This window comes from Megascapheus bottae, chromosome X (genome assembly GCF_031878675.1).
Source record: "Megascapheus bottae isolate mThoBot1 chromosome X, mThoBot2.hap1, whole genome shotgun sequence".
Taxonomy (NCBI): Eukaryota; Metazoa; Chordata; class Mammalia; order Rodentia; family Geomyidae; genus Megascapheus; species Megascapheus bottae.
Genome location: NC_143547.1, coordinates 69,616,600 through 69,644,151, shown reverse-complemented (window position 1 = coordinate 69,644,151; position 27,552 = coordinate 69,616,600). Strand labels below are relative to the sequence as shown.

Genomic DNA, 27,552 nt, shown 5'->3' with positions numbered 1-27,552 from the left:
CATTTATCATGGTTAGAAGAATCAATATTCTCACTAACTAGTTTCTCAAGTCAGGGGCTTTAAAATGTTCTGCCTCAGATGACATGATTTTGTACATAAAGAACGCTAAAGACACCATTCCCAAGCTGCTTCAGCTAAGTCAAAACTTTGGCAAGGTAGCAGGGTATAAAATAACCCTCAAAAGTCAACTGCCTTTCTATATGCCAACAATGAGAGGAACGAGGCAACAATCAGGAAAGCAACAGCTTTTGCAATAGCCTCAAAGAAAATAAAGTACCTAGGAATTAACTTAACTAATAACATAAAAGATCTTTTTGATGAAAAGTTTAAAACCCTGAAAAAGGAAATTAAAACAGAACTGAGGAAATGGAAAAACCTCCCATGCTGCTGGATTGGAAAAATAAACATCATGAAAATGGCAACCTTCCAAGGGCTATCTACAAATTTAATGCATTACCCAGCAATATCCCTATGTCATTCTTTAAAGAAATAGAACTGGTTAAGCACCTGCAGAAAACTAAAGCTGGATCCTTCTTTGTCACCTTGCACTAGAATTAACTCCAAATGGATCAAAGACCTGGAGGTAAAAGCTGACACACTGAAAACTTTACAAGAAGGAATAGGAGATACACTAGGCCTCCTTGGCACAGGTCGAAACTTTCTTAATAAGGACCAAAAATCACAACAAATCAGAGAAAGGCTGGATAAGTGGGACTGCATTAAACTGCAGAGCTTTTGTATGGCAAAGGACATAGCTAGTAAACTAATCAGGAAGCCTACAGAGTGGGAGAAGATCTTCACCAACAAAACAACGGACAAAGGCCTCATATCTAAAATATATCAACAACTCAAAAAATTGAATCACTCCAAAACTAACCTCCAAAGTAACAACCATCCCATTAAAAATGGGCCAAAGACTTAAAGAGAGTCTTCTCTGAAGAAGAAACAAAAATGGCCTTTAGACACATTAAGAAATGCTCAACATCTCTGGTCATAAAAGAAATGCAAATCAAAACACTCCAGTTAGAATGGCCAGGATCAGGAAAATGAATAACAACAGATGCTGGAGGGGATGTGGCCAGGAGGGATCACTACTACACTGTTGGTGGGAGTGCAAACTCGTTCAACCACTATGGAAAGCAGTGTGGCAGTGCCTCAAAAGGCTAAACATAGAACCCCCCTATGACCCAGCAATTCTACTACTTGGCATTTACCCAACCATCCAGAAACAAGGACATACTAAATCCACTAGCACAACAATGTTCATTGCAGCACTATTCACCATAGCAAAGATATGGAACCAACCTAGATGTCCCTCAGTTGATGAGTGGATCAACAAGTTGTGATATTTGTACACAATGGAATTCTGTGCTGCTGTCAGAAAGAATGATATCGCCCCATTTGTTAGGAAATGGAAAGACTTAGAAAAAATCATATTAAGTGAAGTTAGCCAGACTCAAAGGAACTTAGGCTCAATGGTTTCCCTCATTCGTCATAATCAGTAGAAACCTTGGGCTCTACTAGCAGAGATCTGCAATAGAGCAAAATCTTGATACATAAGGCCATATAATGTGAAGCTAATTGAAAGGACCTCCAGGATATTGAAACAAAAGCCATATAATGAATGATTGTTGTCCTTAATGTACTATGTTGTCTCTCATCTCCTTTACTGTCCCTTGGTTATCTCATATTGGTATAGTATCTCACTTTGTTATCTGATATATTGAATTTATTTGTATTTGGATATTTGAAATTTGATAGGGAAGGGGGGAAAACCAAGACAGGTAGGGGGTGTTGGGGGGGAGGGAAATGGGTACCAAGACATGTGAATGGGTATCAATGTATGTGAATTAATGCACCTTCTATCTGGCAAATATCATGTAACCCTTTTACTAATTACAATAAAAATGAATAAAAAAATAAAAAATAAAAAATAGAAGAGGCGATCCAAAATTCATATGGACAATAAAAGACCCCGTATAGCAAAAACACTTTTTAGCAGAAAGAACAGCGCAGGAGGAATTTCAATACCAAAGTTTAGACTCTATTACAGAGCTATAGTGGCCAACAGCTTGGTACTGGCACAAGAACAGGCTTGAAGACCAATGGAATAGAACTGATGACCCAGATATTAACCCACAGACCTATGGTCACCTAATCTTTGACAAGGGAGCCAAAACAATAGAATGAAAGAAAGATAGCCTCTTCAACAAGTGGTGCTGGCAGACCTGGTTAAGCACCTGCAGAAAACTAAAGTTGGATCCTTCTTTGTCACCCTGGACCAGGATTAACTCCAAATGAATCAAAGACCTGGAGGTAAAAGCAGATACACTGAAAACTTTACAAAAAGGAATAGGAGACAGACTAGGTCTCCTTGGCACAGGTTGGAACTTCCTTAATAAGGACCCAGAAACACAACTAATCAAAGAAAGTCTGGATAAGTGGAACTGAATTAAACTGTAGAGCTTCTGTATGACAAAGGACATAGGTAGCAAACTAAGCAGAAAGATCTTCACTAACCATACAACAGACAAAGGCCTTATAACAAAATATATCAACAGCTCAAACAATTAAATCACTCCCAAACTATTCTCCAACAAACAACCATTCCATTAAAGGATGGGCCAAGGACTTAAAGAGAGACTTCTATGAAGAAATAAGAATGGCCTATAGACACATGAAGAAGTGCTCAACATATCTGGCCATAAAAGAAATGCAAATCCAAACTACTCTAAGATTCCACCTCACTTCAGTTAGAATGCCCATGATCAAGAAATCTACTAACTACAGATTATGGAGGGGATGCAGCCAAGAGGGATCACTACTACATTGTTGATAGGAATGCAAACTCATTCAACCACTATGGAAAGCAGTATGGGAGTTCCTTAAAAGACTAAACATAGAGATCCCCTATGAGCCAGCAATTCCACTACTTGGCATTTATCCAAATGTCCAGAAACAAGGACATACTAAATCTACTAACATAACAACGTTCATTTCAGCATTATTTGCCAGCAAAGATATGGAACCAACCCAGATGCCCCTCAACTGATGAGTGGATCAACAAGATGTGGTATTTATAAACAATGGAATTCTATGCTGCTGTCAGAAAGAACAACTTCGCCCCATTTGTAAAGAAATTGAAATTCATAGAAAAAAATCATATTGAGAGAAGTAAGCCAGACTCAAAGAACATAGGCTCAATGGTTTCCCTCATTTGGCATAATCAGTAGAAACCTTAGGCTCTCCTAGCAGAGATTTACAATACAGCAAAACCTGGATATATAAGGCCATATAGTATGATGTTAAATAAAAGGACCTATAGGATATAGAAACAAAAGCCATACAATGAGTGATTGTTTCCTTAATGTATTATGTTATCTCTCATTTCTTCTGTTGTCCCTTGGTTATCTCATATTGTTACAGTGTTTTACCAAGTTATCGGATATATTGTATATATGTTTCTTTGGTTATTTAAAATAGGATAGGGAAAGGAGGAAAACAAGACGAGGGGCGGGGATTGGGGGAGGGAAATGGGGACCAAGACATGAGAAAGGGTATCAATGTATGTGAAGTAATGAACTCTCTATCTGGTGAATATAGTGTAACCCTTCTATTAATTACAACAAAAGTATATGTAAAAAAGAGGCCTCAAAATATTTTTATGTTTTATAGTCACCTGGTCATTGGTAAGAGCAGCAAGCTTTTCCTGAATAGTGAGGAAGACTATTGGGAAAGCAACATAAATATTCCTTAAATATGAATATAAGTCCCAGAAGTTTATGGAGTAGTAGCCTTGTGCTCAAGGGTAGTGCTCTACCGATTAGAGCTACCATACCACTTCCATTTTGAGGATTTTTTTTAATCATTGGGGCCGGGAGTATAGCCTAGTGGTAGAGTGCTTGCCTACCATGCACAAAGATCAGAGTTTGATTTTTCGGTACCACATACATAGATAAAGCCAGAAATGTTGCTGTGGCTCAAGTGGTAGAGCTCTAGCCTTGAGAAAGTCCAAGTACAAGGCTGAGGCCCTGAGTTAAAGCCCAGGACTGGAAAAAAATAGATCATTGACTCTATACCTTGAGTTCTATCTAATAAACTCACATGAACAAATCAAAACCTCGAAATGTTATAAACAGCTGATTTTCTGTCTTTCACAGTTAGAATACCACAATCAGAAAATGTCCAGTTAGTCAAGGCCTAACTGTAAGTAATTTTTCTATTCCTGAGACCACAATTGGCTATCTTCTGGTCTAGTTTGCCCATACATCTGCAAGACCTGAACATTCAGGGGAAATAAGGGATCTCAAAATCTAGAGTAAAGAATTGAGCCACAGTGGCTCATGCCTGTAATCCTAACTACTCAGGAACCTGAGATTTGAGGATAAAGGTTCAAAGCCAGCCCAGACACAAAAGGACCTGAGACTTTTATCTCCAATTCATCTCTAGAAAATGGGAAGTGGGGATTTGCTCAAGGGTAGGGCAGTAACCTTGAGCTGAAGAGCTCAGGGGCAACACCCAGGCCCAGGGTTATGGTGGTAGCCTTGAGCTCAAGAACAGAGCCCAGGCTGAGTTCAAGCTCCATGACCCACAAAAAAACAAAAAGATGTCCAAGTATGTCAGCTGCCTCAGTATGCAATAAGGTATATGCTTGCCATAACCAATACGTTAGGCTTTTCTATATTCATGCTAGGACTCAATGCTTCCTGCTTCAGAGCTCTCTAAACTTTTTATTGTACTGTGAAACTCATGAATCATTCTTTGTTCAAATTAATTAATTTGCCTTAAGCTTTTCTTTTAAAAAAAAAGAAAAGGAGGGGGTATTGAGGAATGGAAATACAGTGGAAGGGGGAAATTTGATCAAAGTACATAGTATGAATTTATGGAAATATCACAAAATTAACCTGTGAGATTAGAAACGTATGCTAATTCCAAATAAAATGAAAAAGGGACTGTAGATGGGTTATATTATGAACATTTTCATTTTGTGTATCTTTAAAGACATATGTAAAATAGGATTATAGAAGATGAATTGGTTAAAACATAGGGCAAACCATGCTACGTCCATAAATACATTTTCATGAAATTCAGTCATATTTATTTTTTCAGGTTTCATTTGTAGCTACTTTTGTACTAGTCATAGAACAGAAATGGCTGACCTGAAAGCTCAAGTACCTATTTTTTGGCTGCTTACTGAATATGTACTCTAGCCCTTGTCCTAGAATTCAAGAGACTTGAAGAACGGTTTTAGAATTTTTCCAGAGAATGGGAGGGGTCCCCTCAAAGAAACATTCTATCTCTAGGAGGGGAGTCATACTGCCATGGAACAAACCATTACTGTGGGGAGGGGGACTTCTGGGGGTAGCTTAAAAGAACTTCATTTTCTCTTTCTTTAGTCTCTGTGAATGAGTCCCACTTCTTCTCTCACTCAAGAATTTTCAATCTAGAAAAAAATTGTCTTAATTCCCAGGAGGGGGATTGATTTTCCTCTTGAGTACCACAGGCCTCCCCTCAGAGTCTGGAAGTTTGGAAGAATCCTAGAGTATAAAGCTCCCACTCACCCATTCCTTCTTCCCTTTCCCCCATAGCCCTCAAGAGAGAGAGCAGGCTCTCTCTCTCTTGAGGTGAAATAGTCAGCTTCAGCTTTGGCAGGCCTGTACTAACTTTAGTCCCTCACTCTTGAGGTGAGGGCTGGTGGGAGGTATTTCCTGATGAAATGGAGTGTCTAGGGTGGGGGGAGGTTTTTGTAGGGTGGGAAAGAGGTGAATCTGTGGTGGGAGGATTATGTCTTGGGTAGGAGGAGATGTGCTTAAGGTTATAGGACGCATGTGTAAGGTGGGAAGAGATAGGTCTAGAGTAGGAAGAGCCAGGTGTAGAGGAGAAGGAAGGAAGTCTAGATAGGTAGGGAGGATGCCTAGAGGTAGAGGAGGTGTGTTTAGAAGGGTAGAAGGCATGTTTATGGTGGGAAAAGAAGTATCGGGGCAGGAGGAGGAATGTCTGTGGTGGGAAGAGGTGTGTCTTGAAGGGGAGAAGGTGTGTCTGGGATGGAACAAACCTGGGGGATGTGGTCGAGGGATGAGGAAGGCAAGGGCAGGTTCAAACATGTGGAAGGAGATTGGAGCTAAGGGAATAGGGGATAACTGTTCAATCTGGGTTCTCTTAGGGACAGAGCCAAAGCCACTAAGTCCCTCCATCATCATGGCCCTGAGACCAGATGACCCTACTAATGGGTTTCTCCATGACAACGTCTTGGCTTTTATCAACGAGCAGATGGGAAGGCATGCTAAAGGACCAGAGTTCTATCTTGAAAACGTGTCCTTGTGTTGGGAAGAAGTAGAGAACAAATTCCGGGCCATCTTGGAGGACAGCACGGTGTCCAGAGAGGTTCAGGAGGCCTGTGCCTGGAGCAGCCTGGCCTTGGGGGTGCGCTTCGCTCGCAGGCAGGTGTATTTACAGGGCCACAGGGTGCAGTGGCTTCATGAGTTTGCCAGATTGCACAAATCAGCTGCAAACACCTTGGCCTCAGAACTGAAGCAGCTCTCCGAGCAACAGGAGACAGAGCGCAGGGAGGCCGCTTTCCAGCTGCGGGTGGTCCGGACCAAACTGGCAGAAGTGCAGAAAGAACGTGACATACTCAAGCGGAAGCTGCTCCAAACAGTAAGATCACACACACACCCCATCTTGCTGCCTCCACATCCCACTCATATCCTGCTCCCTTTCTCATCCCTCAGGCTCATGCAGAATCTCTCAACCTATCTATTTTTTTCCCCAGGAACTGAAGGTTCTCCCAGTAGCAGAGGGGTCAATCAATGCTATGATCATGGCCACTGCCCCTGCCTCTGCCTCTGCTGAAGGGACAGAAACAGAGATACAAGGAGTAACTGATAAGGAGGAGGTGGCAGATGTAGAAATTCCTAACACAGATGGTGGAGGAAGTAAAGAGGAGATGGATGCACCAACATCAGAGGCCACCAAAGAGTCAGAAGGAAACATCATGAAACTTCTAGGGGCTGTGGAATGGAAAAATTACCCCTTTGGTGGACAAAGGGAGGGAAATGTAAGAGTTCCTGAGAAGGCTAACTTTTCTCACTCAGGAACCCCAAATCCAAGGCGCACAGCCTCCCCTGAACCCCTTACTGTACAACTCCCTGCATCATTCACTTATTCCTATGAAAGCCCCTTCCAAACCAACCCATCAGCACCACCAATCATGGGCGCTGTACCTTTAACTCCAGTGCCTTCTTACTGCATGAGTCCAGATATTAGTCTACTTTCTGAGATGGGAATCACTGGAACAGACTTTGAAGACCTTCAGAAGGACAAGAAGGACTCAGAAACCCAGCAAGAGAAAAAAATGCCCATATTTCGCCGTCCTGGTGACTGGGATTGTCCATGGTGTAAAGCAGTGAATTTTTCACGGAGGGAAAATTGCTTCCGCTGTGGGAGGGGAATCTGGCTGCAAGGCCCTTAATGTACTCAGCAACATACAACTGAAATAGAGTACATGCATACAGGAATAAGAGACTGAGTTTCTTTTGTGTGAGGAGATGGGAGGCCTGGGTGGAGGTGGGGGAGGGTGGGAGGAGAATGGGGTCAAGAGAATGGGAGAGGCCTATGGGGAGGATGTAGATGAGTGGAGACATGTTTTGAACAAGACTCCTCGTTCTAGACGGTGAGCATTCCACACCCTATAACTACTCGAGCTTCTGTGGAGCAGTACAAGTGTTGCATCTCCCCCACCTACCATCAGGTGAACCCTGGTGGCTAATATAGAAAACCCCACTTTCATCATACACATGGGCCTTAGGTGATCCGGGAAGAAGTTGTTACTCACTCATTCTGAGTCAAACTGATCAGCAAGGTTGAGAATCTGAAGGGTAAGTCAGAGGGTCACTTGGGCCTGGTACTACGGTCACGGCCAAGGACATCAAGGCCTATGTAGGCCTGGTTCTGGCTGTGGGGAAGCAGAATCAGATGCCTTACAGAAGATGCTTTTTGGAAGACACCAGTATTCAATTTTAGGGTGCAGGCAAACATAGAGAAGCAGAGAAGTCAGTGCAATGACTTGAGAGAGCTGTAAGATGGTGATGATTCACATACATATCAGTTATTGCAAGTGTACTATGGGGCAATCAGATCATTTCCAAGTCAAATGGGCAACAGAAGATCAATTTCAAACAATACACCACCAATATGTTGGAACTGACTGGGAGTTGCCTCAAAGATTGGGCAAGAAAAGAGTCTCCAAGAATAAACTGGGTGGCTAGCTCATTTTTGGAAGGTAGAGAGTATTAGAGGAACCTGAGGTAAGATTCTGCCTGACCCAAGTGAACATGGTCGAGATTGACCACCTCTAACCCTGCCAGAGGCTGTGGACAGAGGATGGCAGCACCCACAGGAGGGGAGGAGTGCTGTGGCTGTAGAGATTCACCACAGGAAATCCTCAGCAGAACCCGAGACAGATCTCGGACCTTGCAACATGGCGAGGATGGGTCAGCAAGTGATAGTGCCCAGAGTGCTTGTTGGTCCAAAGCATAGTGCCATCTTGTGGGATTCTCTCCTTCTGCCCACTATCATGCTGACTGTGGGTAAACAACCATAAAGAGGAGGGTGAGAACTCCAGCATGCATTTTCCAGCCATGTCATTGGGCCTGTATGTCCCCCTGTAGGGAGGACAGGATTTCCTTACCCCAGTACACGTGGCCTGAGGTGTTGGAGATTTCTCTGCTGCAGAGGGTTGGGGACGCTGTTCTGAGTACTGCAGGATGTTCAGCACAAACCCCACACTCCACTCAGTAGATGCCAATAGTGCTCCCTCCCCACTGCTTCAGTTAATGACGCCCACAAACGCCTCCAGATAGTTCCATGTGCCCACTTGAGGACCAGTCTCCCCCCCCCCCAGGTTAGGAGCCGGAAAGGTAATGAAGAACTTAAAGCTGAAATAGGCAAGAATCAAAAGAGAAGGTCAGCTGCTGCTGGTAGCTCATGCCTATAATCTTAGTGACTCAGGGCACTAAAATCTGAGGTTTGAGACACGAAGCCAGAGTGGAGTGAAGCAGTCAAGAAATCCATGACTTTATTTTCTTGTTGGTCAAGGGGCTTGAACTCTTGCCTAGAAATTGTCCCTGAACTTTTCTGCTCAAGGATAGCACCCTACCACTGTGAGCCATAGTTCTACTTCTGGTTTTCTGGTGTAGAACCACAGCTCTACACTGTGAGACACTAAACTGTAATAAACTACTCAGAAAAAAAGCTGTGGCTCAGTGTTGAAGCACTAGCCTTGAGCAAAATGAACCTCCGAAACAGTGCCCCCAGGACCTTGAGTTCAAGTCCCAGGATTGACACAGAAAAAAGAGACAGAGAAGGTCATAAAGCTGAGAGGCACTGTCAGACAGGAGTGGAAAGTCAGTGAGTGGGTCTGGCATTTCCTTTGGCAAATTCAGAGGAAGCCAAACTGTCAGGACTAAGAGTGAGGAGAAATGAGGAAGTGAAGACCCCAGGGGAGCTCTTCTTCTAGGACCTGACTGTGAAGTTAAGGCAGGAAAAGAGATACATGGTTGACAGAGGGGATTCTGAACATGAGAGAAACCTCAACTGAAGGAGACAAGAAAAGGCTGAAGGATACAAGAAATACATGAAAGATATGTCTTGAAAACTGCATTAGAGGTGTGGTTGCTCTATCACTACAGCATATGATATGGTCACTGATCATATGACGTGTTCACTTGGATTTTTGTTTCATTTATTTATTTTTTGTGGGTCATGGTGCTTGAATTCTGGGCCTGGTCGCTGTACATAAGCCCTTCAGCTCAAGGCTACAGCCTTACCAGTGGGCCTGAGCATTGTCCCTTAGTTCTTCAGCTTCAGGCTATGGCCCACGCCTTAGCCATAGGGCTACTTCCCCTTTTCTAGTGATTAATTGGAGATAAGAGTCTCAGGGATTTTAATACCCAGGCTGGCTTTGAACTATAATCCTCAGATCTCAGCCTCCTGAGTAGCTAGGATTAGAGGCATGAGCCACTATGCCTGGCTGTTCACTTGGTTTTTAAGATGAAATATCTCTAAAGTGAAATTACATATATATGTATATATATTCACATATATCTATACACACATACATGTACAAAAGTATATTTTTCGATTTGTGTTTGCATACAGGAAATATCTGGGAAGATGTATGCCAAACCGAATGTTCACTTGGAAGAGTCAGGATGAGAGGCAGTAAGGTGTCAGAGTTTAAGACAATGTGGTACAGAAGAGAAACCAGGAGATAGAGGCCTCTACTTCTTTATATAATTCTATTTTTTATTGTAATATATAGAGGGGTTACAGTTATATTCTTCAGATAGTAGATTCATCACTTCTAACAACAATGATACCCCTTCTCATGTTTTTGTCCCCATGTCCCAGCCCCACTCCATCATCTTGTTTTCCCCCCATCCTTTCCTATTTCAAACAAATAAACTTGTATACAATATGCCAGGTAACAAAGTCAGATACTCTAACAATATGAGATTGACCAATGAGCAACAAAACAGAAGAGAAATAACATAGAACATTAAGAACAACAATCACACAAGATAAAGCTCTTGTGTCCATATCCTGGTGATCTTTTCATTTAGCCTCATCATTTATGTCCTTATGTATCTAAGTTTTGCCCTGTGGTAATGCTCTGCTAAGAGAGTCCTATGTGCGTACTAATTAATAAAAATGAGGGAAACCATTGGGCCTAGGTGTCCTTGGCATAGTTCAAAACTTCTATAATAAAAACCCAGAAAGGCAACAAATTAAAGAAAGTTTGAACAAATGGGACTGCATAAAACTGCAGAGCTTCTGTATGGCAAAGGACATAGCTAGCAAGTTAAATAGAAAGCCCACAGAGTGGGAAAGATCTTCACTAACCATACAACAAAGGCCTCATACCTAAAATATATCTACAACTAAAAAAAATTGAATCTCTCCAAAACAAATATTCAGAGAAACAACCATCCCATTAAAAGATGGGCCAAGACTTAGAGACTTCTCTGAAGAGGATATAAAAATGGTCTATAGATACATGAAATGCTCAACATCTCTGGCCATAAAAGAAATGCAAATCAAAACAACTTTGAGATTCCACCTCACTCCAGTTAGAATGGCCAGGATCAAGAAAGCTAAAAACAACAGATGCTGGCAGGGATGTGGCCAGGAGGGATCACTACTACACTGTTGGTGGGAGTGCAAACTCATTCAGCCACAATGGAAAGCAGTATGGTGGTTCCTCAAAAGACTAAACATAGAGATCCCCTATGACCCAGCAATTCCACTACTAGGCATTTACCCAATCATCCAGAAACAAGGACATACTAAATCCACTAGCACAACGATGTTCATTGCAGCACTATTTACCATAGCAAAGATATGGAACCATCCCAGATGTCCCTCAGTTGAAGAGTGGATCAACAAGATGTGGTATTTATACACAATGGAATTCTATGCTGTAATCAGAAAGGATGGCATCATCCCATTTGTAAGGAAATGAAAAGGCTTGGAAAAATTATATAATTCTTTTTTGTGAAATAAAAATACCTGAAATCTTCACAAAAATACTATGAAAAAACAAAATATGAATTTATTTGCTGGGGTGAATTTTGAATGGGCAGTTGTTCTTCTGGGATGGGCATAATTACAGACATTACCATTGTGTGTGTTGAATGTGGGAAAGCAAGGAAGGGGGAGTCCTGATCACACATGGATGTTACACAAGGCATCACCTAAAAGTGAGCCATGGTAGGAGGTGGAATGCGGGCTTCTAAGAGATGAAATATTTTGAAATAACTGGAAATGTTTTTGAGGAATATGTGGGGGAAACGAAAGATCATGAAACTGAACATACAAATCCATTCAAAAAAGGGCCAAGTGAAGCAAACACTCATGGTTTGGAGATAGAAGCAGGAGTCCAGAAAAGGGCATTGGAAAGGGATATACATATATACATCATATAAACATATATATCATATATGCCATATATGTCATATATGAAATATATTATATATCACACATATCTTATATATAAACATATATTCACATATATAATATATACATGATATATACAGATATATCACATATATCATATATATATATATACACACACCCACTTCACCTATTTTCTGTGGTATTGGTGTCTTAATGCAGGGTCTTATACTTTATAGGCAAGTGCTTTTACCACTTGAATCCTTCCTCCTGCCAGTCCTATGTTGGTTATCCTTCAGTTAGAGATTTGCTTTATGCCTCAGCCAGCCTAGACATCAAAACTCCTATTTCTGCCTTCCAAAGATGTAGGATTTCAGGCTTGACCCAGACCTCTCAGCTTCCTTCCTTTCTTCCTTTCTTCCTTCCTTCCTTCCTTCCTTCTTCCTTCCTTCCTTCCTTCTTTTCTCATACTTTCCTTATTTCTCTTGTACTGGTAGTTGGGCTTGAACTCAGGGTCTTGAATTTTCCCTTAACATTTTGCTCTCAAGGCTGTCACTCTACCACTTGAGCCACAGGTCCACTTTCAATATCTCTGTCTTAAAGTATATACTACTCCCTATTTTGTGTGATAAAAATAAAAATAAGTCGTTATTTGAAGTTTTCCCATTTCCTTGCCCTATACACATAATCCTCTTTTCTGCCTCCTTAGAGTCTCTCTAAATCGAAGAGTCTTGTTATAGCTAGCAAATCATTTTTTTCACATACTTTATTATAATTAATAGAAGGGTTACATTATATTCACCAGATAGAAGGTGCATTACTTTACAAAAATTGATACCTTTTCTTATGTCTTGGTCCCCATTTCCCTCCCCCATCCCCACCCCTCATCTTATTTTTCCCCCTTCCCTATCCAATTTCAAATAACCAAATAAGCATATATATAATATATACAATATATCAGATAACGTATTAAGTGAAGTAAGCCAGACTCAAAGGAACATAGGCTCAATGGTTTCCCTCATTTGTCATAATCAGTAGAAACCTTGGGCTATCCTAGAAGAAGTTTACAATAGAGTAAAACCTAGATACATAGGCCATATACTATGACACTAAAAGAAAGGACCTCCAGGATATAGAGGAAAAAGCCATATAATGAGTGATTTTTGTCCTTAATGTACTATGTTATCTCTCATATCTTTTGCAGTCCCTTTGTTATCTCCTATTGTTACAATATTTCACCTTGTTATCTGATATATTGGATATATGTGTATTTGGTTATTTGAAATTGGATAGGGAAGGGGGAAAAACAAGATGAGGGATGGGGGTAGGGGGAGGGAAATGGGGAACAAGACATGAGAATGGGTATCAATGTATGTGAATGAAGTAATGCACCTTCTATCTGGCAAATACAATGTAATGCTTCTATTAATTACAATACAAATATATGGAAGAAAAAATTTATTAACATTGATTTTTCCATCATATTTCAAATGACATATTTAACAAACAAGTATTCAAGAAGAGAATCTCTATGTACGATCACTGGCACTCAGATTTTAGAACATGCTTAAAATTAGGCTGAGGGTTTGTATGTCATAGATAGATATTAATCCATGTAATAAAACATTATGTCTATAGAATCATAAATTTTATGTCTATGTAGTTGTGTTTCTATTTCCAATACAATCTCCATAACATTGGGTACACAAATATTGAGCCCTCGCTCTTGTACTATTTGGATCTAATAGCCACATATTAAGGATACCATGCAGCTTTTGTTCCTTTGGTCTTAACATGTCTCACTCAACATGATTTGCTCTACCCTGTGAATGCCATTATTTTATCTTGTCTGTTGGCTATGTAGAATTCTATTATGTATATATACCACATTTTCTGTATCCATTCATCAGCAATAGGGCCTCTGGATTTTTTCCATCGCCTGGCTATTGTGAATAGTGCAGAGATGAACATAGCTGAGAAGTTGTCCTTATCATATCTTGGGTTATGATGTTCAGGATAGATGCCCAGGAGTGGTATGGCAGGATTGTATGGAAGGTCATTTTTCAGTTCTTTAAGAAACCCCCACATTGCTTTCCAGAGTGGATGAACTAGCTTACAATCCCACCAGCAATGCAGTAGGGTTCCTTTTTCTCCACAACCCCACTAGCATCTGTCATTGTCTGAGTTCAAAATGTTGGTCATTCTTGTTGTGGTAAAGTGGTATCTTAAGGTTGTTTTTATTTGCATTACCTTTATGACCATGGAGGATGAGCATTTTCTCATATGCTTTTCTGCCATTTTAACCTCTTCTTTTGATAAGTCTGTCTTTAGTCCCCTTTGCCCATTTAATGATTGGTTTGTTGGGTTTGGGGGGATTAGTTTTGAGTTCCTGTAGATACTGGATATTAAGCATTTGTCTGATGTATTATTGGTAAATATATTTTCCCATTTAGTTGGCTCTCTCTCTAATTTATTGGCTATGCCTTTATCTGTGTAGAAACTTTTTATTTTTGGTAGTCCCATTTATCAAGTCTCTCTCCAATCTGTTGTGGCCCAGGGATTACACTCATCCCCAAACCAGGGAAAGACAAAAAAGAAAACTACTACCCATCACTCTAATGAACACAGACGCAAAACCCCTCAATAAAATACTAGCCATCAGAATCCAGAAACAAATTTAAAAAATTATACAGTATAATCAAGTAGGCTTCATCCTACAGATGCAAGGCTGGCTTAACATTCATAAATCAATCAATGTAATACATCATATCAATAGAGCTAAGGATAAGAATCATATGATAATTGCTCTGGATGTGAAGAAGGCACTGGGCAAAATAAAACATCAATCATTTTTAAAGCACTAGAAAAAATAGGAATAAGAGGTACATTCCTTAAAATAATTAAAGCCATATATGACAAATCTACAGCCAGTATTATACTAAATGATAAAAGACTGGAACCATTTACCTTAAAATCAGGAACTAGACAGGGATGCCTATTCTCTCCACTTCTTTTCAATATAGTGTTGGAACCCTTAGCCAGAGCAATAAAGCAAGAGAAGGACATCAAAGGCATCCACATAGGGAAAGAAGAAATTAAACTATCCCTATTTGCAAATGACATGATCTTCTACTGAGTGACCCAATAAACTCTATTCCCAAACTCCTAGAATTAATAAACCACTTTTGCAATGTGTCAGGATACAAAATTAACTTGCAAAATCAGTAGCCGTCTTGTACACCAATACTAAACAAACAGAAGGCCAAATCAAGAAAATGATCCCATTTGCAATAGCCCCCAAAAGAATACAATACTTAGGAATTAACTTAACCAAAGATGTAAAGGAATTATTTATTGAAAACTATAAAAGCCTAACAAAAGAGATTAAAGAGGACACCAGGAAATGGAAATACATCCCATGCTCATGGCTAGGGAGAACCAATATAGTGAAAATGGCCATACTTCCAAAATTCAATGCAATGCAATCCCCATCAAAATCCTAAGGACATTCTTTACTGCAATAGAAAATATAATCCAAAGGTTCGTATGGAATAAGAAAAGACCTAGAATAGCCAAAACAATTCTAGGCAAAAAGAGCAATGCAGGTGGTATTACAGTACCAGGCTTCAAAGTCTACTTTAGAGCCATAATAACAAAAACCACATGGTATTGGCACAAAAATAGACCAGAAGATCAATGGAACAGAATAGAAGATTTAGAAATAGAACCGCATACCTATAGTCAACTTGTATTTGACAAAGGAGCCAAAGATATACAATGGAACAAACACAGCCTATTCAGTTATTGGTGCTGACAAAACTTGGTAACCACATGCAGAAAACTAAAAATTGACCCTAGCCTTTCGCCATGCACAAGCATTAACTCAAAATGGTTCAAAGACCTCAATGTCAGACTGAAAATCTTTTTTTTTTGCCAGTCGTGGGCTTGGGCTCAGGGCCTGAACACTGTCCTTGGACTTTCTCAAGGCTAGAGCTCTACCACTTGAGCCTCAGCACCACTTCCAGCTTTTTTGTATGTATGTGGTACCGAGGAATCGAACCCGGGTCTTTGTGCATGCTAGGCAAGCACTTTAACCACTAGGCCAAACTCCAGGCCCCAGACTGAAAATCTTGAAACAGCTACACAATAGATTTGGAGAGATACTGGAACTCAGGCACAGGCAAAATATTCCTGAACAGACAATTATTTTTTAAAAGTAGTTTTGTTGCTGGTAGGAACAAGGAGTTGGAAGTAGTGGTGTCTGGAAATGGGATTGAGATTTTTCAATATAGTCAATATTGACCTATATGTTTGTTGATGAAATCATTTTGCATAAATAGAAAATTTCGTGGTATGAAATGGAAAATTTGTCCAGATGATGCCATTGAGTGGACAAATAGAAAGAGGATCTCAGGAACACATAATTTGATGGGCCTTTGATAGAAATCTACTTGTGGTCACAGCCTGAAAAGTAGATTCTGTAGGTATAAATGCCAACTGCTGGGTACATATAGTGGAAAGTCCTCTTCTGACTGCTGAATTTTCTGTGAACATGGAAGCAAGGGGAGAAGATGGTAGAAGTTTGAGGAAAGTAGGTAATATGTACTAGCTATAAAGGGAGATAGGAGATGGAATGGACTGAAATTACATGGTGAACCTGCTAGGTAGTACTAAGGATACATTTAAAGTTCTTGATACTATATCAAAAGTAAAACAAGCAAATGTTATATTCTTTTCTTCTATCAAGATGTACTGCAGGAATATAGGTACACTATGGATAGACTGTTGGATTTAAGTGGTTATAGAGTAAATAATACTGGGAAAAAGAGAGGAATAATTAGTTGGGTATCTGGGTAGGATCGATAGGTTATTGTATATAGGATACAGAGGTAATGAGTTAGAAACAGGAGAAAGTGTGGGCAAGAGAGTATAATATATAAAATTAGATCATCATAAATGGGATTGCCATATTTTCCATTTAAAAATGTTTCAGACCCCATGCTCATTACATTACTTCCTTGGTCCATGTAAAGATTTTGAACTTGTGACCCATGGCATTGATAAAAACCTTAATTCTTAGGAGAAAACTGAAAACCACCCACTCATGCTATGATACTAAAAGTACTATGAAACTACAAAGAACATCCACATAACACTGCTATTTCCAGTTCACTGTTAACTATTTTAAATCAATGCTTTTTGTGTGTGCCAGTATTGAGGCTTGAATCCAACAACTGACACCCTTGCTTGGCTTTTCTACTTAAGGCTGGCACTTTTTCACTTGAGCCACACTTCCACTTTGGGTTTTCTGTAGCTAATTGGAAATAAAAATCCCATGGACTTTTCTGCCTATGGTAGCTTTGAACCTTGGTCCTTATTTTTCAGATTCCTGTTTAGCTAGTGTGCAATAGAATTATTGTATTTCTAAAATTGCAATGTCTCTAATTTACTCTTAATGAAATAAAAGTAAAATTATTGCTTTCTTGTGATTTAAGGTTGCATCTCATTTCATAAACAAGTACATTTTCAAATGTGGGAGGTTGAAAAGTCATTTTGATCAACTTAGGTATGGGCTCGTTCATGAATAATTGCTATGAAATATGACATCAGGAACTCCTGCCTATAACAAAAAACAAGTGAAAAATAATGAATCGTATTTTCTTGCAGCCTACACAAAAGGAGAAGGCATCAGTACAATCTCCAGACACTACTGTACAATCTTGATCTTTCCTGAGGTCAATTAATTCTATAAAATTCAGGCTTTCATTTTTCCAACAAGAAACTATCTGCTCTCTTGGAAATTGCTGCCCAGGCAACTGACTTGTTGACACTTAACTTTTCAAGGATCAATAGTTAAGTTGGAATTGAATTATGAGAAATGTTCAGTGCCCTTGAAAATCTCTTAGTAACAAGGGTGGGGAGTAAGACAGGAGGGCAGAAGGTGATAAGAGCAATTTCTTAGTGCATGAGGTACACTACGACACTCTAAAGACATGACTTTTCTTGCAATATGGCATAAAGTGAATCCTGTGGTATATAGTCAGTGGTGTTTGTTGCTTGATATAGGCTACCTAGGCATTTAAAAGCAAAATAAGGGCTAAGATTACTATATAGTTATATTTATTTCTTCCTTTGTATTATGGAATATTTCAAACATACTCAAACACATAAAGGACAATATAATGAAAGCTCTAAGCATCTATAATACAGATTCAAAATTAGAGTGAGAGTGGTGCTCAAGTTGTAAAGTACTTGCCTTAGCAAGTACAAGGTCCTAAATTCAACACTGACAAAAAATAAATGAAGAAAGGGGAAAGAAAGAAAGAGTAAATGTGAAGATTAATTTGTTCATGCATGTATGGAAATATCCCAATGAAAACCCTCCTTTGAGACAATCAACAATAGTAAGTTATGCTGATTCTTTATATCCTTGATGAGGAAAATGGTATTTCATGTCTATTGTCTTCCTTGCTCAAACATGTTAGCCCAGTCTAACCACAAGAAAAATAGTAGATGAATCTCAATTGAGGCACATTCTACAACCTATCTGACAAATACACCTCAGATGTTCAAGTTGTCAAAGCAAGAAAAGTGTGAGAAACTAGCAGAGTTTAAAAAGAGCTTAAGGAAAGATTACAAGTAAATGATACATTATATCCCATTAAGGAAAAACTGAAGAAATGTAAGGAAGGTATGGACTTTCAATAATTCTGGTAATCTCAAACTACCCTCAAATTTGACATTTATTTAAAAATAAATAGGAGATTTTTTTTTACCTGGGCACCAGTCAGTGGTTCCTGCTACCCAGAAAGCTGAGCTGAGATCTCAGGATTACAATTCAAAACCAGCAGGACTAAGAAAGTACCTGGTACTCTTATCGCCAATAAACCACCAAAAAGCTAGAACTGAACCTATGGCTCAAGTAGTAGAACACTAGCCTTTAGCAAAACAGCTCAGAAACAGCAATCAGGTCCTGGATTCATCCAGGATTCAAAAATTAGAAAAATAAATAATGAATAGGAGACTTTTATTATAATACATTTTAAGGATAATAGGAAAGTTTATGACTAAATCAAGACACCAAAGCTTTCAAGAAAACTATCCAGTGACTGACAAGTATTACTACTGTATATTTTATTAAGAAAAGAAAATTCAAAAAACATATAACCCCTCTTGTAGTTTGTGAGCAGCTAATCCTTGTACTCATGAGGCTGAGATATGATGATCAGAGTTCCTAGCCAGCCGGGGCATGAAAGTTCATGAGACTCCTATCTCCAATTAACCACCAGAAATCCAAAAGTCACACTGTGGCTCAAGTGGTAGAGTGCTAACCTTGAGTTCCAGAGCTTAGGAACAGCACCCAGGCCCAGAGTTTAAGATCCATGACCAACCAAAAAAAATGCCAGTTATGAGCATATAAGTGGTTGCCATTGCCAGGAATAGGAATGGATTTACAGGGGAAAAGAAAAGAAAGCTTAGCAACATTGAAGATACAAGTAGGGTCAGTAAGCAATAATTATATCATCAAATCATTACAAGCTTATCACCTTTGTATAATGGGTTAACTAACACTTTGAAAATAAACTTGAAACTTCTGAAAACAACAAAGAAACCAAAAGCAAATCATGAGTGGTAAGAAGAAGAAAAGATATATTTTTTGATGGGCAGGTGATAGTGAACATTTGGATTAAGTCAGACCTATATAAATTATAAACCAGAATGCTTTTTGTGGCTTTTAAATGTCCATAGTGCTTATTTTCATATTCATTGTCTCTATGAAGTGATTGTGTTACACTTGCAATAAAGTGAAATACAGATCTTATTCTCAGGAAAATAAATGAGAACTTGAGATCATTCTCACTTATTAATATACAAGTAAAAACATCCAAAGATTAGAATGTATAATGGAAAAACATATGGAATCAAAACAAGAATAGATAATTACAAAGAACAAGATTCAACTCATTTTATTTTGCATTTTCAGTTAGAATCTGAAGTTCCTTTTGTTTCTGTGGTTGCTTACATTTCAGAAAATTATCTTAAAGACTGTGGAAAAATAAGCATTAATAAAGAAATGGAAAAGCAGTTCTATGCTCTTTGGTACGTACGGAAGTGGAGGTGGACTTACCTTATGAAGGATCTAATTGTGCAATAATTAACTACAGGTCATATGGGTATGGAAATGCCTAAAATCAATGAAATAAAATAGAAAATATGAAAAAAGAGAGGATGACAAGAAAAGAATGAAAACATCCTGGAAAAGTTTTGGTCGCTAAAGATGAATTACATCTACTTCTATATTTTTCCAAAAGCTGTACAAGAGCATATTCATCACTAAGGATGTGATAAAAATGATTGCTGTTTTGGCCAACATCCTGTGGATTTTGCCTGCTTCAGACAGAAACTAAGCTCACCATTTGTTCTCCCCATACCCCTTCTACACGTATACAACAGTGATTTTTTAAGGTTTCAAGAAAGTACTCTGTTTAGACACCACATTGTTCTTCTGGCCTTTAGAACAATGAGTTCTGGCCAGAGTTCCAAGGGCTTTTGATGAAGAAGTTGCATAGCTTTGGTGTCAAAGTCCACAGGAGACAAAAATAAGAAGGGTCTTTATTTCTAAGAAGTTAAAATCAAATAGTAGAGTGCAGCTCCCTAGTGAGCAAGGTCAGAGACTTTCAAAATGGCAGAACTGAAAGGTGACTTAAATGTCATCTCAGCTACCTAATTCCTAATGCAGCCTCTGAGATAAGAGATCCTAAATCCTAGCACTGCAGTGAAAGTGGGGGGAGGGAGGGAGAGTATACTGTGGAATCTCTAAAGACAAAACAGATTGCCTCTGCGGTAAACTTTCTCCAAGCAAGAATTATGTCTGATTATCTTCTCAGCACACTATCCCCAAACTCAGGATGACTGTATTCATAGAGTTCTATGCTGAATATTCAGATACAGCGGAGTCAAACTCTCATTGAAAATTCTACAAAAACTATCACCAGTAGCTCATTTGCTAAGAAATCTCCCAGAAGCATCTGAAGCTATTTGTCATGAAGAAAAGTGATACCTTGGCTAGAAGGATTCTTGAGATCATTTTCATGGCCAGATATCAAGATCACTGAGCCAACTGGCTCAATGGGAAAAAGAAATTGTTAATATAAGACCCTAGGGCAGGGGTGGAGTTGGAAAAGAAATGAGTCACAAAATTTTCTAAATTAAATAAGCACACACAGTACATGGGAATACTACTTTCTGACAATCTGATAAGAATTTGCTATGTAGCTCCAAATTATGATTAGAATCAAATTTACTGAAGGTCTCATGTAGTGCACACTTTCAAACACTATCTGGGGTCAAAATGAATACCAGGAAGCTGAAATATGTGTTGTTGGAAGGATGAGGTCAAAGGTACAAATGGAGAAAGGATGGGAAGGTAGATAAAGTCATACATTAAATGCATAGATGTGAACATTGATTTAAGTAAATTACTGTGTTGTATGGAGTTGGAAGAGATAGAAAAGAAGGATAGGCAAGGTAACAATGAGCAAGATACATTGTACTCATAAATTGGTGTGTTGAATTGTAAACCATCTTGTCCAGCTATTTAAAAATAATGTTAAAAAGGCAAGTACTCTAGTGTATCATGTCAGGCATATACGGCTAAAAGCAAAAAGCTACTGTCCAAGGGACTGAACAATATTTTCCCACAACACTCACCTTAAAACACAAGTATAGAATCCACTGTCTTGGGCCTCAGCTGAGTGAAACCATATTGAGTCTTCTTCTTTGCTCATTCTGACCTCTGAGAAGATGATAGGCTCTTCTAAATCACCTTTGTTTTTGTACCACATAAGTCTGAGCCCAGTACTCTGGGCCATGCTGTAGTTGGTGCGGATGTAACTGTAGAACAGGGCACATTTCACTCTGACTGGTTCTCCTGCCAAAGCCATGTATGTCTTGAGATCCACTGACCAGTCAATACAGCCATCCACTGCAAGAAAACCAGACAAGGTATGAGATGCAATGAACACAGTTGATGAGGATGGCTAAGAGCAATTCATTGCCATCACATCCTGAGAATTTTCTGAGGCAACTGCTTCTCTGACTTACCTTCTTTACCTAGATTACTTTGTTCCATCTTCCCAGGGACCCTATGGGATGGATAGTTCATTACCTTACTTGTACTTTAGTAAGCAGACATCTCATTGGAACTCTGTGCCTTTTAGTTTTTTTCCCATTCTCTTGGTCAAGGTAAACAAGATCCTACAAGGAACCCTAGCACTTATGGCTGTAGGGTTGTCCTTGGAGCCCACAGCCTGGTTCTACTTCCAGCCAAGTAGCCTGACAGCTTACTTGCTTTTCATAGCCACATAGTATTTACTTTGTAAGATCCTCTGAAATAGGACTACTGATATGACACTCACAGGTGGGTTTTTGGAGACTCAACTGAGTATTGGGCAAGATCCCCTCAACATAAATATTGGCAAGAGAACTTTGCACAGCTAGAAATAAGCCTGAGATTAATATTCCTATTCTTATTTTACAGGTAAGAACACTGAGACTCAGAGAAATGAATGACCTGGCCCAAAGTCACACACTTAATAAATGATGGACAGTCAATCTCTGATTCCAGAGAATATCTTCTTAACTCATTGCTGTATTGCCAAGATCGATAATTGTGACAGTAGCCTCTGAGTTACTGATTTGCCTTGGAGAGTGTAATGTTGGGGTTAGAACAGTGGGTACCTAAAGAGATTACTTGCTATCATACACAATGCCACTTTCCAATGATATAACCTGCTATGAATAGCAGATATTTAATCACCGTTGATTCCTTTTCAAACATGTCTCTCTTACTTTTTAGCTGATGTTTGTTCATTGGAGTATAAGATATTAATGTCAGCTTTAATCAAATATTATTAAGTAGATAAATTCATCATAAAAGCATGATACAACACCAGGTGCCACTGGCTCATGTCTCTAACTCCAGATGCTTTGGGACTGAGACATGGAGGATCTTAGTTCAAAGAAGACAGGCAAAAAAAAATCTGTGAGACTGTCTCGAATTACCCAGCAAAATGCTAGACTAGAAACATGGCTCACGTTGTAGAGTACCATCAGTGGGCAAGAAAATAAGAATTATATGAGGACCTGAGTTCAAGCCTCAGTACCAGCACTCTCCCCCCTAATATACATATATATATATATAATACACATATTATATATATATATATTAAGTAAATTCCTTATTTTCCAGAAGGTTAGAAATGGGATGGTATGGCTAATTCAATTGCTAATCAATGGAATTAGCATAGATATTCTACTTGCCATAAATTATTTTAAAAGAATTTCATTAAAGTTTGCTACATTCTTGATTATTCTTTATTGTGATAACTATTTCATGAAATGCATAAACACTGTCATTTTAAAATTATATGTTTTGCTCATGGTTTTGTGGAATGATCTGTTTCCTTCTTTCAAATGTTGAGAACTTTGTAACCCAGTGCATTTAATCTTTAACCTCAGTTGTCAGGAAGCTCAAAGCTAAAGGCAAAGCTCAAGTATAATAATGATCAGATCTCAGGCTTTCAGTGTCTTTATGAAAAGTGTTATTCAACTGGAGTTCAAGGACATGCAGGCAGAGGGTGTTGTCAAAACAACGTGTTAATTTTCATAGGCATTTTTCTTAAGGGAGATTTTGATCTTCCTCTTATCTTTGAAGGGGTCTACAGTCCAAGAAAATATTTCAACTCCATGGGTTTTTTTTTGTTTTAATTATTATGAGCATTTTTCATAGTCTAGGGAGCAAGTCTAGAGCCTGTAACATGTTAGGCTAGTTCTCTGTAACTGGGATCCAACCCTCGAGTACTTTCTCATCTCGTGTTTTTACTATATTGCTGCACATGGGCTTTTAATACAAGCTGCTTTATCTTCTCATATAGTGCAAAAGATATATACTAGTAATAAATACTAGATAAACAACTCTGGTTAAATATGTACTGAAGAGTATTTTAACCTTTGTTGAGTATTCAATGGTACCAGATTCATCACTATGTTCTTTTTTTCTTTTGTTAGTCCTGGGGCTTGAACTCAGGACCTTGGCACTATCCTTGGGGATTCTCAAGGTTAGTTCACTACCACTTGAGCCACAGCACCACTTCTGGTTTTTTCTGTGCATGTGGTACTGAGGAATTGAACCCAGGGCTTCATGCATGCTATGAAATTATTCTACCACTAGGTCACATTCATGGCCCTCACTATAAACTTTCATGACCATTGTTTACTGTCAGCACTAGGTTCAACAGACTGGACAACATATACATTGATTACTGGCTATAGCTTAGGGATCTTTGTATTCACTCCATAGTAATGTATAGAGGGGTTGCAGTTACATTTGTCAGGTAGTAGGTTCATTACTTCTCACATGTTGATGCCCCTTCTCATGTTTTTGTCCCCAATTTCCTCCACCCACCCCCTCCCAATCATCTTGTTTCCCCCGCCATGGAGATGGAGTCTTACAGACTTTTTGTCCAGGCTGGCTTTGATCCATGATCTTATCTCAGCCTTGTGAGTAGCTAGGATGATGGACATGAGTCACTGGAGCCCAGAAGTAAATGTTTTTGAGTTTTTGAGTAACTAACTGCAAAGTGTAAAAGTAGCTGCTTAACAGTAAAAATCAAAAACAAACAAACAGAAAACCATTTGTATCTCTTAGGAGAGTGAAGATCATGAGTTTGAGGCTAGCCTCAGGTTTGTAGAAAGACTACCTGATGAATATAACTGCAACCCCTTTGTACATCACCCCAACAATAAAATAAAATAAATTAAAGAATAAGTAACAGAAACTTTGAAACTTTTGGCATTACCTTTCTTCTGTCCTGAAATTTCCCTTAGTTACCTCCTCTAATTTGCCTGTTGCATAGTCTGTACTATAATCTGCAAGTGATATTTTGGATCATAATTAATGAGAAAATACTTGGTATTGAAAAGAATCAAAACAATTGCTACAAAGTACCAACAATTACAGTTAACAGCACTCTATTACATTTATATTAAATTACATTCTGTAATTTCAGGTATCTTGGGTACTACTTGAGCCACAAGCACCTGATTATAAAACACATAGGAGCAATTTGCCCCCTTGCTTTGCAAATCAGAGTGGGAGTACTAAGTTATAAAGTAGCCAATAGTCAGAGAATAAAATTCAATAAAAGATAAAATGACTTATATCATTGATCCCCTCTGTTCTTCTCTCTTCGTATTCATAGTTCCATGGTTCCCCCAGAAGATCACTCAAGATAACTAAGTGAATTTTCCCATATAATCGACAAAGACCATGATGTTCAGGATATGTGGAAGCCTGCAAGTTTCAAATATTTTCTCACACTGAACTTTGGCCACTAGAAATATATCTCGATGAGCTAAGGCATTATAGCCTTATATCTAAGGAACATCAGCCCACTCCTAGATTCTAACAAGGTGATGTTGTTTGTTTTCATTGGAATTCTATTCTTAGAAACCCAAATGCAGGTAAAGAATGAATGGAATAAGGTCTGGTAAATTTATTTATTTATTTATTTATTTATTTATTTATTTATTTATTTTTTGCCAGTCCTGGGCTTGAGCTCAGGGCCTGAGCACTGTCCTTGGACTTTCTCAAGGCTAGAGCTCTACCACTTGAGCCTCAGCACCACTTCTAGCTTTTTTCTATGTATGTGGTACCGAGGAATCGAACCCGGGTCTTCATGCATGCTAGGCAAGCACTTTAACCACTAGGCCAAACTCCCGGCCCTGGTGAATTTATTTTTAAGAGTTGAGAAGAGTAACACAGCTAAGAAGCACAAACCTAGATAAGAGGCCTAGAATGTCAGTTGTAAAGCCAGGGTGAAGCAGCAGGACATCTAGAACATCTCAGAGTTTAAGAGGCAGGAACTAAGGGATGCCAGCAGATCATGAAAAGGCAAGAGAAGTTGTGCAATCACATACAACTGACTTCTGCAAGTGTCATTAGATGTCACGAACCGTTTATAATGATGACATCATACGTTCCAATCATTTTTAATGTTGATGCTTCATATGCATTTGGCAAACAGCAGAATGAATAGATGTGTGGTACAGCTGATGGTGTTGCAGGGGATGGCCACATTAGTAATCTAGCTGAATTGAGAAGTCTACAAAGGAAGCCAATATGTGAACTCAACCTCATCAGCACAGTTCTCCAACTCATGGTGCTGCCACGTTCTATTCTGTTTACCTCCTCAATGGCAGCTGGCTAAGCAGAGGCTACATACAAGGTTTCTGAGAAAAGTATTGTCCAAATAGACTAACTTTGCTCACTGATGATTTAACAAATTGCCTCAATGACTATAAATGTGGAAAGGGGCACTGAGGGAGACTGTGCCCTCCCAATAGTGAAATCAGGTAATTCATGGAGCTTGTTATATAGAAAACATATTAAAAATGGGAGTGATGTATACATGACCTCTGCTGCATAATTGATCAATAGAATGATAAATATGCCGGTCCACATTAAAAATACCTCCATTTCTAGCTTCCCAATTTTTCTGCTCAATCTTTAGTCTTACGGATAGAAATTCAGGTATTGAAAATGAACAATTGTGTTCCTTTAAATTCTCGACTCTGTTTTCTTGATTTAAATCTCTATGAGTCCCTCAAATTTATTACTTGCTTCAATCTTGCCAGCAGAAAAATGCTTCAATATTTGAGTTCTCCAAAACAATTAGGATGAAGAAAGCTACTTTTTAAAACGCAGGTCGGTTTCTATTTCAGTCGCTTCCACTGCAATCTTTAAACAGGTGCCTGCTAATGGAGCTTGACATGCAGATTTAAAACAAGGAGTATATATAAATTGTATATATGAACATGGCAGAGCTGGGGGTGTGGCACAGTGGTAGAGTGTTTGCCTAGCATGCACAAAGCCCTGGGTTCAATTCCTCAGTATAACATATACAGAAAAAGCCAGAAGTGGTGCGGTGGCTCAAGTGGTAGAACACCAGCCTTGAGAAACCCCACGGACCGGGCTCAGGTTCTGAGTTCAAGCCCAGGACTGGAAAAAAGAGCATGGCAACATACATGTGATTTACATTTATCACAAGGAGAACCTTGGAATGAATGCAGTGCTGCAAAGTGCCCTAGGTGGATATCCCACCCAACAAGCCTATTTAACCTCCTTGCAGACATGCTTATTGCTTTCTCAAAAAGACCACCAAGAGAAGTCTGGAAGTACCTGTCTTGCTATAAAACAGAGACTCATGATACATTTATAAATCCTGTGACAAGAGCTAATATTATTAACAATAAAAATATTGTTTCAATGGGAAAAATAATGAGCACAGGAAAATTAATGTACATTACAATTATTTTATGAGTGTGTGGAAAGGGAAATAAGATGTATACTTCTGTACAATATCATTAATTCGGAATTTCCTGCCCCTAAGAAGTAGAAATTATTTGTTAGATAAAATGGCTCATTTGCACATGCACATGCAAACTCCAGACAACTTGATGGAAATATGTATTGCAAATGAAGTACATTAACTGATATATACGTTCGATATGGTTTATTATGTATTTTTGATTAACAAA

At 38.9% G+C, this 27,552-nt stretch overlaps 2 protein-coding genes across 2 annotated transcripts in view; one reads left to right on the top strand and one right to left on the bottom strand.

Moving 5' to 3' along the window:
- Window positions 1–22,084, bottom strand: part of Il1rapl2 (interleukin 1 receptor accessory protein like 2) — a 479,341-nt gene extending 457,257 nt beyond the window's left edge. The window contains exons 1-2 of the mRNA XM_090327149.1: window positions 22,057–22,084; window positions 21,664–21,937 (exon numbers count right to left, since the gene is read on the bottom strand). Of these exons, the coding sequence (XP_090183275.1) occupies window positions 21,664–21,937; window positions 22,057–22,084 (302 nt within the window). The remainder of the gene's footprint in view (window positions 1–21,663; window positions 21,938–22,056) is intronic.
- Tex13a (testis expressed 13A) lies at window positions 5,589–7,520 on the top strand. Its single transcript, XM_090325637.1, has 3 exons — window positions 5,589–5,684; window positions 6,164–6,657; window positions 6,773–7,520. Exons 2-3 carry the CDS (start codon window positions 6,199–6,201, stop codon window positions 7,469–7,471), a joined length of 1,158 nt encoding a protein of 385 aa, XP_090181763.1. The 5' UTR covers window positions 5,589–5,684; window positions 6,164–6,198; the 3' UTR covers window positions 7,472–7,520.
- Window positions 22,085–27,552: the final 5,468 nt, after the last annotated feature.